Here is a 12,828-nt window from a genome sequence, read left to right as displayed (position 1 = left end):
GTGGTGACCTGGTAATTACGACAGGACACCGTTCAAGTGCTCTTGCTCTTGGAAAGAGCAACAAACATGGACGCCAGAAGTAAGGTTGTTTTCTCGTGGCTGGTGTTTTCTTAGCAAAAGCAAGTAGTGGGTCATTATGGTATAGCTACATAAGCCATAATGTGCAACTACTAAAACAAATGATAGGTATAAACAGAATACCGATATACATAACTTTTTACAGTCAATCGGTGACACGGACTCCATCCCTCCCGCCATTGTTGTAGTCCCGAATCCTCACGCAATGTCACCGCTCGGAAGCTCTTGTATCATCGAAATTTCCGAAATTCCCGCTCGTAAATAAGACATTGAAGGGCCGTTCATGTGCTCACAACTCGTAAACACGGTAAATACGATATATCCGAGGAGCACATGAAGGCAGGATGAGGCCTACCGACATTTAAATCATCACATAAACACACGCAAAAATCCATTTGAATTTCAAGAGAAACAAGGCTCTCTTTGCAGTACCTAGCAGACTCCTATGTAGATAGATTGGATACTAGACCTTTTGTTTTCAGTGCTCCCTTGTTCGGGTCTCCTCCTTCAATAGTCTGTCCGTCTCCGGCCAGACGCTCGCTGAGAGAATCGATTTCCCGGCGCACTGTAATGTTAGCACAGTGGACAGGGCCTGAGTAGACAAACACTGCGTACACTCTGAAACCATTTGGCTAGCCTGAAAGTCAATCAACACCTGGGGGGTCGATGAATTGAGGTATGTGCCAGAGAAAATAAAAGTCTGAAGGGGTTAATAAATATGAGAGGAAGTTAATCATCTAAAAGCGGAAGAACTCTTTGCCACTGAATAACAGGAATTTAATAAACCGGGATTTCAATGTTGCACTGCATTCCATGCATTTTGGTCATAACTTTAAAAAGACTTGGTTTCTTATGATATTTCTACTCACATTCTAGGTTCTCAATGTAGAGGTTTTCAAACTCGCGCTCAATCTGGCCGAACAGGTCAAGGAGATTGTTCCGTAAGGACATGGGCAGCTTGGAGTCCTGCACAAACACAAAGAGAAAACAGAAGAAAGCTTTGATCAACTCTATGGCAAGCTGCCACAACTCATCCACCATGCTGGAAGAGGAGAAAGAGGATGCCTTTTTTATCCCCTCCTCATTGCCTTCAAGTTCAACTGATGTATTCTCTCTCAATTAGCCAGAGGTAAGTATTGATAGCCATTGGTCCCTGGTCGTGGAACGACCTGCAGTCCCGTTTAAAACTGGTCTCTTCCATTCCTCCGTCCAGTTTCAAACATGCTCTATCTGAAGTTCTTACTGCAAGCTGCTCCTGCAGTAATGTCTAGTTTTACTTTGCCCTTTTTGACCTGTTCAATTTTGTTTTTAGGCCATATGTTTTTACGTTCTTGATCCTGTGTTATTTATTACCCTTGGATGTGGTATTTTATGATGTATTTGGTTGTCCTTGCTTTTTTTGAAATGTTTCAGCTCTATAGCCCTGTTTTTATGTTTCCTTTATATGTACTGTAATTTATGTTGATTGTAACCTGGCTTGTAATTGCTGCCTTCTTGGCCAGATCACATTCGCAAAAGAGATCTTGTATCTCAAATGTCTTATCTGGTTAAATAAAGGTTAAATAAAAAAAATAAAAAAATTCAGTTTGCATGTGACCTGCCTTTCAATTGGTTCTGCGAGAACCAAATGAAATGTGAGTTCCCGTAGTTCACTACCGGCTGGTAGTGAGGGAATACAATTTTACAAAAGTGACAGTAACCTAATATAATGTATTATGTCTTTGGCTCAGTCATACAATACATACAGTGCAATACACACCACCAGGAACACAAGCCAAAATAGGTACACTCTATTTGAGGACGCATCTTAGCTATAGCAACCAACAGAAATCTCTTGTTAAACAGAGTGCACATACACGTTACACACACACTCCCACACACAAACCACCACACTACCTTATCTAATGTACGCAAGGCTGCATTTACATTTTAAATGTGAATACTCGGCTACAGTTTGTACTGTTAAGCTACCACTGTACATTGTGAGCTACAGTATGTTTGTAACAGACTAGAGAAGACTACAAAATAAAATAAAATAAAATAAAACACAATGCTAATAATTACACTATAGCCAAGATCCAACCAGCCAAACTCGACATTTCAACTGACTTACCTCCATAGTGAACTGTTAGCAGTTGACCACCAGACTAGCATGCAGAGAGAGGTAAAGGCTGCCATGAAAACAATGGATTCAAAAGCCTGGCTTTGACAGCTCGCCTGGAGAGCTGCTGTCCATTTCTCTAGCGAGCTGAAACATGAGGAAACCAAATACTTGACTGTCGGCCAGACTTCTGGCACCCGTTCAAGAGCCAGAGTGTGTCACGCCGACGTTAAGCGCCTCTATTCTGTCAGTGGCAGTGCCAAATGTAAATACACGTAAATAAAAAGACACACAAAAAAGGCAATTAGCAAACAACAGCCCACCCTTATTCCAAGCCTACAGCACTCTATGGCTAACGTGCATAATGACAGCATTGAAAGAGTGGGAGAAAACCTTACCGGATGTGATCTATAATGGCTCTATGGAGCGGTTTACTGTGTGTGTGTGTGTGTGTGTGTGTGTTTGTGTGCACCTAGCATGTGTCTAGATAGAACTTGTGCTTGTGTGCTTGTGTGTGTATGTGTGTGTGTGTGTGTGTGTGTGTGTGTGTGTGTGTGTGTGTGTGTGTGTGTGTGTGTGTACCTAGCATGTGTGTAGAACGTGTGCTGGTGTGTGTGTGTGTGGGTGGGGGGGTTAGCCTAATGCATAATGAGCCAACAGGTCTTGGCAATGGATAAAGAGGCCCAGTGAAAAGACTAATCAGACCTGGACAAGCAGCCCATATTAAAAGTTGATGAGACAACAGGCCAGTGCCAGTGCTGAGCTCATGTTTTAGTGTCTGACAAGTCAAGGACACCGTTCAGCAGGAGAAAGTGAACGGTAAAGCACTTCGAACTTGCTATAGCCAAAACACCAAACCCACAGCGATGTTTTTTACCAGTTCTATTTCCAACAATCAAACAAACAAACAAAATCAACAACCACAACAAAAACACTTTCGCTCCCCTTTTCTTTCTACCATTTCCAGCTTCCATGACAGAAATACACGATACAATCCAAAACACTTGCTAGCTCTTATTCACTCACACACACCCTGTGTAGCTTTTCTAACAGGGTCACTTTGCAGCCAACTCCCCAAAGTTAACAGCCAGGATGTTCTTGATCAAACAGTAAAGAACTTTTATTATCTCCAAAGTAAAGAGGCCGGGCAGTTGGCTGAATGTCCGCTTATCAAAGAGCTCTTGTCTCCCCTCTCTGGAAGAAACAAATGGATGGTAGCTGCAATTTAAATACCTGTTTGGAAATGAAATGGTTAATCACTAACTTGATGGCACCATTGAGTGCCTTTCAAAACTCCACAGTAGAATCCTGTGTTACAAAAAAGAATAATAATAACCAGTGTGCACAAACTGCACATCCACATCAGCCACTTCATGAAGGCTTGGTGCATTAGATATTAACACTTTTAAACCAAAATAAGAATCTGTAATAATCTATAAGGAGAACTAACATTTTCCCTGGGGGGAGTACTGTACTACATACATACGTACGTACGTACGTACGTACATACATACATACATACATACATACATACATACATACATACATACATGTACATACTTTACGTACAGTGAGTACACCTTGTAGTGGGAGCTGAGTGGAGTGTGGATGTTGCAACACCCGGCAAAAAATAAAAGCAATGCTGCTGAACCGGCTGGTACTGTACTCTCGGTTTCCCTGACTGGCAGAAAGCAACCTCCCACTACATAAGACAATGACAATGCTCATCAACAGAGAATAATATCCTCCTGCCACGGTGCATGTTGTTCTGGAGCTGATGCACAAGAAGCTCCATGGTTCATGCCTATGTGTCAGGACAATTGGTTTAGTACCAGCAGTGTGTTGTTTACCAAAATGTTAGTCTGCTGCAACGGTCTACTCTATGCATATTTCATGTCTTTGTCTTTCACATTTACCTGAACTGTCCGTGCTGGTGTGTACTGTATGTGTATCTGTGTGTACTGTATGTGTATCTGTGTGTACTGTATGTGTGGGTGTGTGCATGATTGATCTCTCTGGCTCTCCCTCACCTGTCCCTCCAGCATGTCTCCTCTGTGGGTGCCGTGTGGCCTCTCCTCAGTGCTGTTGGTGCGCCGTATAGACAGACTGTGGGCCTTGCGCTTCTGCTTGGGGTGACGGGCAGCCGAGGCAGAGCCGCTGCTGCTTCCGCCCTCCACGGGCATCCCTCCTCCCTGCTCGGTGGCCCTGCCCCTGCTCACCTCCTACCTGAGAGTCCTGCTGGATAAACAAAGGGCAGGCTGCTTGTTTGATTGGTGGGCGGGGGGGTTGGGTCGCTTAACAACACCTGCCTGCAAGTGAAAAGGAAGTTCAGTTCATGTTCACAGTCAATTTCAGTACTGCTCAGGCCAGGGTAAATGGTAGACATGTCTGCATAGTACAGATCAGAATTGATTGAAGACAGACCTGGAGGTTGGAGTAGTTAACATTCTGTCCCCTTCTCCCCCCTCTCTAATTAATATTTCTAAGATTGTTCAATCCTGTTTATTGTTAGTGCTTAGCTAGACCTAGTTAGAAATATTATCTGCAAAGCCCTGCTTGTGAATTAGGGCTATACAAATAAACTCGACTTGTCTAACCCATGTGCCAGACAACATTACTCCAAACTCCATTCAGAAATCTGATCATTTAATGCTGCCTTGCTATATATCAGCTAAAGCATATAATACCTGGTAGAACATAACTTGAGAGCATTTATTTACAAATCATACACTGGTCAATTCTGCATGCAAGTGATCCACCAAGAAAGCAGCATTTGGTAAAATGTTGATGCGGTTTTGACAGGTGAACCAGTTCTAAAACGTCCTATAGTGCTGCATGCCCACTCCGAATTTACTTGTGGCTGATATTAACGATTCGTAAAAGGTCTTAAGTCATGCTACGCATGTAAATTATGTAACGTTACGTTTGGATGAAAAAGAAATGCAGCATTAAATTGCCAGATTTTCTATGGAGTTTATCGCTTCAGTCTCCATATAGCCTTGGTGCTATCCGCCATAGCAGCTGGACTAGGTTTCCAAGCAAGAGTGAAAAATAAAGATGTCCTAAAACACACCTTAAATAGTCATTATCCACAACTTACGTTAGCTCACACTAACGTTAGCTAACATTGATAGCAAGGTTAAGATTTGACGTTCTGTTACCGACATAATTAGCTATGTTACATACAAAAGTAGACATCCACTCAAGTGACCCTAAGGTTATTTCAAATGTACAATAGCACAGATGTGTAGAAAGGAATTAGCAATAGCAAGACGACTAGTATCACACATCACCTTCCCTGCAGCACCTCGCTCGCAACTAGCTTTCACCACACAGCTCAGGGTTAACCTAGTGCATGACTCGAGCCTAACGTCAGTAAACCTAACTAGGTATTTATGATTTTTCAACGTGTTTGTGAACACAAGAGTTTCACATTGCGTCGGGTGACACCACGCTCAACTCCAGCAGGTATCACATTTTTTATCATATTTTTTTATTGACACATCACTTATTTTTCTAGTGCACAGACTTCCGCATCACGTGGATTGTGTTTGCACTGTGTCAGCCAATGGGGTGTCCCTCCGCGACGTCGGGAGCCAATGAGAAGCTGTAAGAAATGGGAAGTGGAGACTAGGGAGGATCGACGTCAACTTCACCGTCGTAAACAAAAGTAAAAACGAGTCAAAGGAAGTCGTTTATCTACCTGGAAGACCAAAAGTAATTAGTAAGTAATCGGAGACTCTATCGGGTTCTCTGTAGATTGTGTTCGTGGCTGACAATGTGCGCATGAAGTCCAGTCGAGCTTGTCAGAGGCTAGGGTGGTGCAGTGGTCTGATGATGGCGTGGTGACAGGGTCGGTGTTGGGGGTAAAAGACGGAGTGGCTTATACTGGAGCGGAATAATACATCTTTTCATTTCCATTGACTTTGATCCACTTGTTCCCAGAAATATAGTTGATGAGCCGGTTTGATGCAGAAACTTTGACACAATTTAGGTAACCTAGTGGTTAAATGTGATGTATCGTCTTAGTGTTGGGGGTAACTCATTACAAAAGTAACATATTACATGTAATATATTACTTTTAGCAGTAACTCAGTAATATAACTTATTACTTATAGGATTTCAGTAATATTATACCAGTTACTTTGTCAAGTAACTCAAGTTACAAATTGAGTTACATTTTATTAAATTAAAGCACATATTTAAAAAAGATACAATAATTTCCTAATCAAACTGTGTTTTTATGCAAATAACCACTATAGATGACAATAACAAAGGAAAATAATAACATTTAGAATTTTGGATTGTTTACACTGACTTCAAGGTGGTTGAAATTATTTTTCGGGATGTTCCAGGGCGGCGATGTCGTTCTATTGCTGCTGTTGTTTGGGTAAAAGTAATGCAAAAGTAATGTAATAAGTAACAAGTTACTCTACACAGAAAGTAATATTGTAAAGTAACTTATTACTTTCAAATGAAAGTAACTAGTAATATGTAGTATATTACATTTTGAAAGTAACTTGCCCAACACTGACTAGAGTTGTAGCCTGCAGCCTTTTGTTGCATCGCAAGTTTGCACGCCGTATGTTAACTGCATGATGGCTGCACCATGCAATCTGTGCTGACCTGGTGCTGACGAACAAACCTTGAGACTGCTGTTTAAGAAACACCCCTGTTTTACTGTGAAGATTACGAAGCACACCATCTCAAATATTATGGAACAGATCTAAGTTGTCTGTTAATCCTGGCATGCAGAGTTTGTTGACAGGTGACGTAGTAGAGTTATATCTTCAGAATAATATGATCTCAACGCGAGGAGTCTGGCCTTGAGGCTATTGCTTAATTAGCCCCAACGTGACCCTACTACTGTACATGTGTAGTGTATATATATACACTCGTGTAGTATTAGGGTCACATAGCGTTCCAATAGGCAATAGGGGGGGGGGGGTGTTCAAAACGCTCTCCAACGTCCGATTGCAGATCCGAAAGATATGATAGTCCTCCTACGGAAAGCCAGTAATTTAGCCGGAGCGGTTATAAATGATACTGCGTGAAACAACCGTTCAAAAGCAGTCTTTCCACAGCCTGTGCTGAATTTACAGCAGGGTGTGTTTGATCTCACTATCATGGTGCACCACTTGCACACAACGAGCAAACATGCAGTCACATGCAAATCCAGCCCACCTGGGAAGCAAAACATGTCATGAAATACTCAAACTCCCAAGGTTCCTGTCGGCACTAGGAAGCTTCTCCTCTCCTAAATACACGACACAGGCTGCGGAAAGACTGCTTTTAAACCGTTGTTTCAAGTAGTAGTATCATTTTAACCACCCCGGCTAAATTACTGGCTTATAGGAGGACTATCATATCTTCAGATCTGCAATCGGACGTCGGAGACGGGTAGGAGAGCATTTTGAACAGCCATCCCCCCTATTGCCTATTGGAATGCTATGTGACCCTAATACTGCATGAGTGTATACACAAAGTACAGGTCACGTTGGGGCTAGTGCTTAATTGGCTTGTGCACACAGCCTGCTGAAGCTGGAGCACATAGGCCTACATGATTAAGTCTGTCACCCAGAAGACAAAAACAGCGATAAATATAAATATAAACAAAAACCTCTCATATTTTCAGAAAATGATCTTCCCAGACACTCCTTCCTCAATGTTAGCTGACTGAGCGTGATCCACTCCGGCTTTTACCAACACCTACCTAATTCAACCCGTGTGATTGGTTTTTTATTTTGGTCAGGCGATGGTGCGGGCTTTGTGGGCGGTGCTCCGGATGGTGTCCTGCGAGGGCCCCGCTTTGTTAAAATCAAACGTACCTGGGACAGTGAGTGCTGCAGCTACGAAGCTCCCACCACCCCACACAGCCACTTCTGTCTGCTGCAGGAATATATCCAGGTAGGTCGCCGTAGTAGAGGCTGTTGTCTCTTTTGTTAAACAGTCCATTCGTCGGTTTGAGGTGAAACAACAAAGTCAGAGATAAGCCTGTTGATCTTAAACTGCTGTGTGACTGACTACGAATGCTGACTACCCACCCACAGTCCCTGTCTGCGATCTGTCGTGTTTAGTTTGTCTCCAACGCTGTCTTGTAGAACGTCACGCCAAACTATATATTCCAAACTCTATTCAGAGTAACAGTGTTCTCAGTAGAAGAGGACGGTAACTTATGCTAGACAGCTTTCTTATAAATCGGATGTGTTTCAGTTTCAGTCTGTCTCTCATCCCTTCCGCACAGCCTTGTTCTGCTGGACTAATATGTGCGACCACAAAGTCTATGAATAAAATACAACTGGATCAATATCAGTATCACTTACAATATCAAACAACGAGGATGTTCAAATGGAGCCAAAATCACTCTAACTGTACACTGTTTGAAACTTTAGTGTTTCTATTTGCATCATATTTACAAAAGTAGTGTACAATTCCCAGATTTCCCGCTCTGTTCTGAAACCATGGTGCAACCCGCTCACTGACTGCACTGTTCTGAAACCATGGTGCAACCCGCTCACTGACTGCACTGTTCTGAAACCATGGTGCAACCCGCTCACTGACTGCACTGTTCTGAAACCATGGTGCAACCCGCTCACTGACTGCACTGTTCTGAAACCATGGAGCAACCTGCTCACTGACTGCACTGTTCTGAAACCATGGTGTTAACCCCCTCACTGACTGCACTGTTCTGAAACCATGGTGCAACCGGCTCACTGACTGCACTGTTCTGAAACCATGGAGCAACCTGCTCACTGACTGCACTGTTCTGAAACCATGGTGCAACCCACTCACTGACTGCACTGTTCCCTAACCATCTTGGCGCTGTCCTCCGTGCAGCCAGGTGAGGAGGCTCCAGTGTGCAGCCAGAATGCCCGAAATAAACACAGACAACCTGGACGAGAAGCAGGTGCAGCTGCTGTCTGAGATGTGCATCCTCATCGACGAGAACGACTGCAAGGTTGGAGCGGACACCAAGAAGAACTGCCACCTCAACTCCAACATCGACAAAGGTGAGCCTGGTACTGCTGCAGGGTTCCTACCCAGGTCTGGAAAAGTATTAAAAAATTAACGATAATTTCCAGGTCTTGAATAGTTTGGGAATTTGAAAAAAAAAATCTGGGAAAGTATAGAAAATGACATGTGGTTCAGGTCCAATACACATGATAGCTTTTATGTTGTTGTAAACCCACTTTGAGTCCATAGTTTCAGAATCAGGGGTTGGAGACATTCATTGTCCAGGATGGCACATACGTAGCTTGGACTGCATCCTCCTCTCTGACACTGCCGTCAGAGAGCCCAGCTCCACCCCCACAGTGTCACTGGCCTTGCGGATCAATTTGTTGAGTCTGTTGGCGTCCGCTGCCTTCAGCCTGCTGCCCCAGCACATGACAGCAAACAGGGAAGCACTAGCCACCAGTTTTGTTGATGTGAAGAATAATTGTCAGATAGAGGGAGGGATGCTCTTATTACCCAGCCACTGTCAGCATGCATTATATATCAAATACTCACCAAAATCAAATCGAGTCAAGAACATAGGGTCTGGGGAAAAAATATGGAATTTTAAAATGGAAACCATGCAGGAACCCTGCCAATCATCTCACATATTCTGATATTTGTCGCTGTGAAGAACAATCTACAAGATTCTTCATCGATTCAGTGATATGACCTAGTTACCATAGGCAAAATCAGATGTCTATCTGCTTAAATCATATTGAACACCAGACAAAATCTTCAAATCAAATCAAGGTCTGGAAAAAGTATGGAATTTTTTAATTGAAAATGTGTAGGAGCCCTGTGCCTGTTGTTACCACACTCACATGTCACATCTGTCTTACATGTGTTACAGAAGCGCTTACTATGTTGCTGTTTGTGTTGGCAGGTTTATTACACAGAGCCTTCAGCGTCTTCATTTTCAACAGCGAAGAGAAGCTGCTGTTACAACAGAGGTCTGACGCCAAGATCACTTTTCCAGGTCAACAGCTAAACCTTTCACCTTTGGGTGTGACTCTTATCAGAAATACATAGCATATCAGCAGCATGAGTAAGCAACATTAAAAATGTAGTGTGTGTGTGTGTGTGTGTGTGTGGGTGTGTGTGTGTGTGTGTGTGTGTGTGTGTGTGTGTAGGCTGTTTTACCAACACATGTTGCAGTCACCCTTTACACACAGCCAGTGAGATGGAGGAGACGGATGCAATAGGCGTGAGGAGAGCGGCTCAGAGGAGACTCAAAGCTGAGCTTGGTATTCCCATGGAACAGGTGTGTGTGTTTGTTTGTATTTATGTGAGTGTGTATTGAGGTGATTGCACACATTTGCAGACTGCTCTCTGCAGAACAAAATCCACATTTGAGCTTAGAACCACTATCAAGACATTGTTAAAGTGGGGTCCCAGGACCCCCAGAGGTCGGTAGCTAAATGAGGATTACTTTAAAGCCCCATTCAGCAACTTTTCCAAGTTTTGCTATTGGAGAAACTGTGCCCTCTGGGTGCAACAGTATCGATATCGATATCGGCTTTCAAAGTCAACAAAACACAGCGGTAGAAAGCTCTATGTACATGTTGTGACATCGGGTACTCACCACGTGATGAAATAATAATCCATAGTTACGTGAAACGTCATTTTCGTAGCAAATCCGCACCAAGTTACTTCCTTGTTTACATGAACACAACGCTTCCGCTGTACAGCGCATGTGCGCATCTTGCCTCCGGGACACAGGCACACAACTGCTTAGTCCCAGGAGAGGCCTTTGGAGGGCGGTGTGTCACCAATAGAGGTGACATTCTCCCTGTTACAAGTCACTCTACCATCTTCAATGACTAAAAAGCTGTTATATTAACCCATTGATACCTGATGCAGCATTTGTGTGTGTATCTCTTAAAGGGATACACACACAAATGAGGGATATACACGCAAATGCTGCATCAGGTATCAATGGGTTAAGGTGAAAAAGTTACTGATTGGGGCTTTAAGTTCACTGATTGAATCCACTAGAAAGGATCCCCATTAAAGAATGAATGACCATTCTAATCATAGGCTTACAATTCAATACTAAATCAAATGGGCATGTGTCTTCACCTCTATCTTGATCCTCATGTGTGTCTATATGGGGTCTGTGTTATGTAGTTTGAACCAAGCAATCTGATTGGTCAAGGATTTGTTCCAATCCAGTGAGCTAGTTAGCGATCTTTCTTGTCTTGTTTTGTATTTTATGTGCTGTATGTGTCTAGACACATTCATCATCACTTTTCAGACAGTAGATATTAGCTGCTGCTATTAGCTGATCTCTTCTTTCCCTGTCATCTCCCAGGTGACACCAGACGAGATGACGTACCTCACAAGGATCCACTACAAGGCCCAGTCCGATGGCGTTTGGGGAGAACATGAGATCGACTATATCCTCTTCATGCAGAAGGTAGCACTGTTGTTGAAGTTAGGGGTTACCATCTGTTGTTGTTGTTTTTCATATTGTCACCACATTTCTCTTCTCTCTTCCGCTCGAAGGACGTGGAAGTGGACCCCGACCCCAATGAGATCCAGAGCCACTGCTACGTGACCAAGGAGGAGCTGAAGGAGATGCTGGAGAAGGCCAAGCGGCAGGAGCTGCTGATCACACCCTGGTTCAGCCTCATCGCCGACACCTTCCTGTTCGAGTGGTGGGACAACCTGCACACCCTCAAGCGCTTCACGGACCACGACCGCATCCACCGCATGTAACCTATCGCAAATCCGTACTCGCCCGGCACTCAGAAACGACCTTGAAAATACTTGGTCGTGGCTGTCGAGGGAGGAGGATTTTTTAAGTGTACATTTTCTTACACTGAAGCTGCTATGAGGAGGGAGTAGAGAATGTGTGATCACTGTTGCTAAACGCAGTTCACAGTAGCTTCATAGCCCTAAGAGCATCTGTCAGCACAGTGAATGAGAGCCGATCCCAGTAGAGCTAGTTGTGTCTTGGGATCGGTCACAACTAGATAATCAGTCTACTCTGAGAAGTTGCACACCAGATTTTTTTTATTTTTTTGGAACAGAAATTGAGTAATTTATTAGGCTCTTTATGGTAAAATGTAATGCTATTGTTGATATCCCCATCATAGAATCTATAGCCTATTTTTGTATAAAATCTTAAGTGCCTGATTACAGGTCATTTAGGCTAAGATGAATGTTGGCTACAAGTAGTTATAACAACCTCCATCACTGGCAGTGAGGAGGCTGTTTCCTTGTCATCTTTTATGCATTAAAGATTTCAAAGTATTTGATTGCTAGAGGGTTAGGTTAAGTTTATTTGATATATGGACATCACAGAGCATTGGAGATGTAACATACATGTATGCACAACAACCAGATACAGTGTTAAGTGTTTATAGCGGAACGCTAATTTTCAACACCTGTCCACAGGCGACTGGTTTTATTGTGCATGTATCAGCTCATTCACTGTTTTGATGCATTTATTCAAATAGACTGAGTTCAGAAATATGCTGTTCTGTTGACAGTCCAGAAGGTGGCAGCAGCTGCCTGAAAATACTTCAAAATAAGAGTTGACCCACAGAGTTTCTCCACCCACAATTCAGTAGGTCAGTCTGTTATGAAACCATGTATCCTTATCCTAGTGCTAACATAGTTCAATATGCATACATGGCTATCTATTAGAG

The 12,828-nt window shown here is 43.1% G+C and overlaps 2 protein-coding genes across 6 annotated transcripts in view; one reads left to right on the top strand and one right to left on the bottom strand.

Annotated features, from left to right (window-relative positions):
• Window positions 1–6,015, bottom strand: part of LOC310772381 (WD repeat-containing protein 37-like) — a 51,567-nt gene extending 45,552 nt beyond the window's left edge. The window contains exons 1-4 of one of the 4 annotated variants that reach the window (XM_083632165.1): window positions 5,883–6,015; window positions 4,210–4,488; window positions 948–1,044; window positions 548–670 (exon numbers count right to left, since the gene is read on the bottom strand). In XM_083632165.1, coding sequence (XP_083488291.1) covers window positions 548–670; window positions 948–1,044; window positions 4,210–4,362 — 373 coding nt within the window. In that variant the 5' untranslated portion in view covers window positions 4,363–4,488; window positions 5,883–6,015. Of the gene's footprint in view, window positions 1–547; window positions 671–947; window positions 1,045–4,209; window positions 4,489–5,682; window positions 5,731–5,882 lie in introns of those variants that run through there. The other 3 variants (XM_083632168.1, XM_083632166.1, XM_083632167.1) reach the window with 3 other exon arrangements.
• Window positions 5,798–12,430, top strand: idi1 (isopentenyl-diphosphate delta isomerase 1). Of its 2 annotated transcripts, XM_083632169.1 has the most exons (7): window positions 5,798–5,903; window positions 7,932–8,086; window positions 9,017–9,189; window positions 10,059–10,151; window positions 10,306–10,436; window positions 11,487–11,591; window positions 11,681–12,430. In XM_083632169.1, the coding sequence occupies exons 2-7, from the start codon at window positions 7,935–7,937 to the stop codon at window positions 11,891–11,893; spliced, it is 867 nt and encodes a 288-aa protein (XP_083488295.1). In that variant the 5' UTR covers window positions 5,798–5,903; window positions 7,932–7,934; the 3' UTR covers window positions 11,894–12,430. The 2 variants fall into 2 exon arrangements, with proteins under 2 accessions (XP_083488295.1, XP_083488296.1); XM_083632170.1 differs by lacking the exon at window positions 7,932–8,086 and having other exon boundaries at window positions 5,804–5,903.
• Window positions 12,431–12,828: the final 398 nt, after the last annotated feature.

The sequence above is a fragment of the Poromitra crassiceps genome, assembly GCF_964638095.1.
Source record: "Poromitra crassiceps genome assembly, chromosome: 2".
NCBI classification, from domain to species: Eukaryota; Metazoa; Chordata; class Actinopteri; order Beryciformes; family Melamphaidae; genus Poromitra; species Poromitra crassiceps.
This window is presented reverse-complemented; position numbering and strand designations above follow the sequence as displayed.

Excerpts from the sequence above, each read along its gene's own strand:
- idi1 (XM_083632169.1), top strand. The coding sequence starts at position 7,935 with ATGGTGCGGGCTTTGTGGGCGGTGCTCCGGATGGTGTCCTGCGAGGGC. Across the intron at positions 9,190-10,058 it reads CAACTCCAACATCGACAAAG|GTTTATTACACAGAGCCTTC; the intron begins GTGAGCCTGGTA and ends TTGTGTTGGCAG. Across the intron at positions 10,152-10,305 it reads CGCCAAGATCACTTTTCCAG|GCTGTTTTACCAACACATGT; the intron begins GTCAACAGCTAA and ends GTGTGTGTGTAG.